This window comes from Oxyura jamaicensis, unplaced genomic scaffold, assembly GCF_011077185.1.
Source record: "Oxyura jamaicensis isolate SHBP4307 breed ruddy duck unplaced genomic scaffold, BPBGC_Ojam_1.0 oxyUn_random_OJ63648, whole genome shotgun sequence".
Taxonomy (NCBI): Eukaryota; Metazoa; Chordata; class Aves; order Anseriformes; family Anatidae; genus Oxyura; species Oxyura jamaicensis.
In genome coordinates, this window is record NW_023307536.1 from 1 (window position 1) to 1,382 (window position 1,382).

At 66.2% G+C, this 1,382-nt stretch overlaps 1 protein-coding gene across 1 annotated transcript; it reads right to left on the bottom strand.

The window, feature by feature from the left end:
* Nucleotides 1–1,094: 1,094 nt before the first annotated feature.
* FAM136A (family with sequence similarity 136 member A) lies at nucleotides 1,095–1,354 on the bottom strand (the record flags this gene model as incomplete). The annotated part of the gene is made up of 1 exon (XM_035313650.1): nucleotides 1,095–1,354. A coding segment is annotated over one exon (216 nt), but the record flags the coding sequence as incomplete, so codon positions are not given.
* Between the last annotated feature and the right edge of the window lie 28 nt (nucleotides 1,355–1,382).

Sequence of the window (1,382 nt, forward strand, 5' to 3'; positions counted from 1 at the left end):
CCGCCCCCCCCGCCCTTCGCGCCTTCCCGCCGGCCAATCAGCGGCGGCGGGGGGAGGCGCAGGCGCGCGGCGCAGCCCTGCACGTGGCGCTGGGGCACGTGGCGGCACCGCCGCCTGCAAAGGGCTTCGTGCACCGGGCACCGCACCCCTGCGGCACCGCACCGCGCATTGCACATGCCTTAAACTGCACAGCCGCTGCACTGCACGCCCCCTGCATTCCACATGATTGCGTCCCGCACTGCACCCCTGCTGCATTGCACAGTCCCCCAATTGCACGGCCCATCATTGCACCCGCTGCACTGCGTGTTGCTGCACCCGGCATTGCAACCCCACCTCACTGTGCCCTATTGCATTATGCTATAGCGCCTGCTGCGTTGCAAGCTGTTGCATCAGCTATGTTGCACTTTAATGCGCCCCCTGCATGGCATGCACCTGTACAGAGCACCCATTGCATTGCACGTTATCGCACCCCCTGCATTGTGCACCCGCTCCATCGCGCACCCCTTGCATTGCACACCCCCTGCAATGCATGTCACTGCACCCACTGCACAGTATGCACCCCGCATAGCGTGCCTGCTGCGCTGCACACCTGCTGCATTGAACATTATGGCACCCGCCACATTGCACGTACCCTGCGTTGGATGTTGTTGCACGCCCCCTGCATTGCACGCTACTGCACCAACTGCATTGCACATTACTGCACTCACCGTACTGCGCTTTATTGCATCTGCTGCACTGCACGCACGCACACTGCTGTCCTGCCCCATGCACACACACACCAACGGTCACCCTACCCACGTGCAGGCTGTGCTCAGCACACACGCAGGGGCCACGCCTCCATTGCACACACACACAGGGGTCACCTTGCACACATGCAACCAGCACCAAACGCGCCCACCACGCACACACGCACACACACAAACACCACTGCGCACGCTGTGCCAACACAGGGCTCACCCTACACCATACAAAGGCATCACCCGATCCGTTGCACGCCTGCACGGCTCCCCCTGCACCCCCTGCACGGCTGCTGCTGCAGGAGCCCCCCGGCCCCGACCCCCCCGTGCTCCCCCCGACCCCGCAAGCAGGCCGAGTGTGGCTCCTCGCCTTTAATGAGCGCGTCGCCCCCGGCGCCCCGCTACTGCCGGAGGGCGGCCAGGCTGTCCTTCATCTTCTTGGCCATGGCGGGGATGAGGCGCAGGTGGTCGTCCCCGCAGGCGGCCACGCAGGCGTCGAGCTGGGCGCGCACCCGCGCCTCCGTGCCGCCCGCCTCCAGCGCGTCCTTGGCTTTGTCGTTGCAATGCAGCGTGCAGCGGCTCAGGCGGTCCTGCAACGGGGATGGGGGGACACAACGGGGGGGGGGGGGGGGGGGGCGGGGGGGG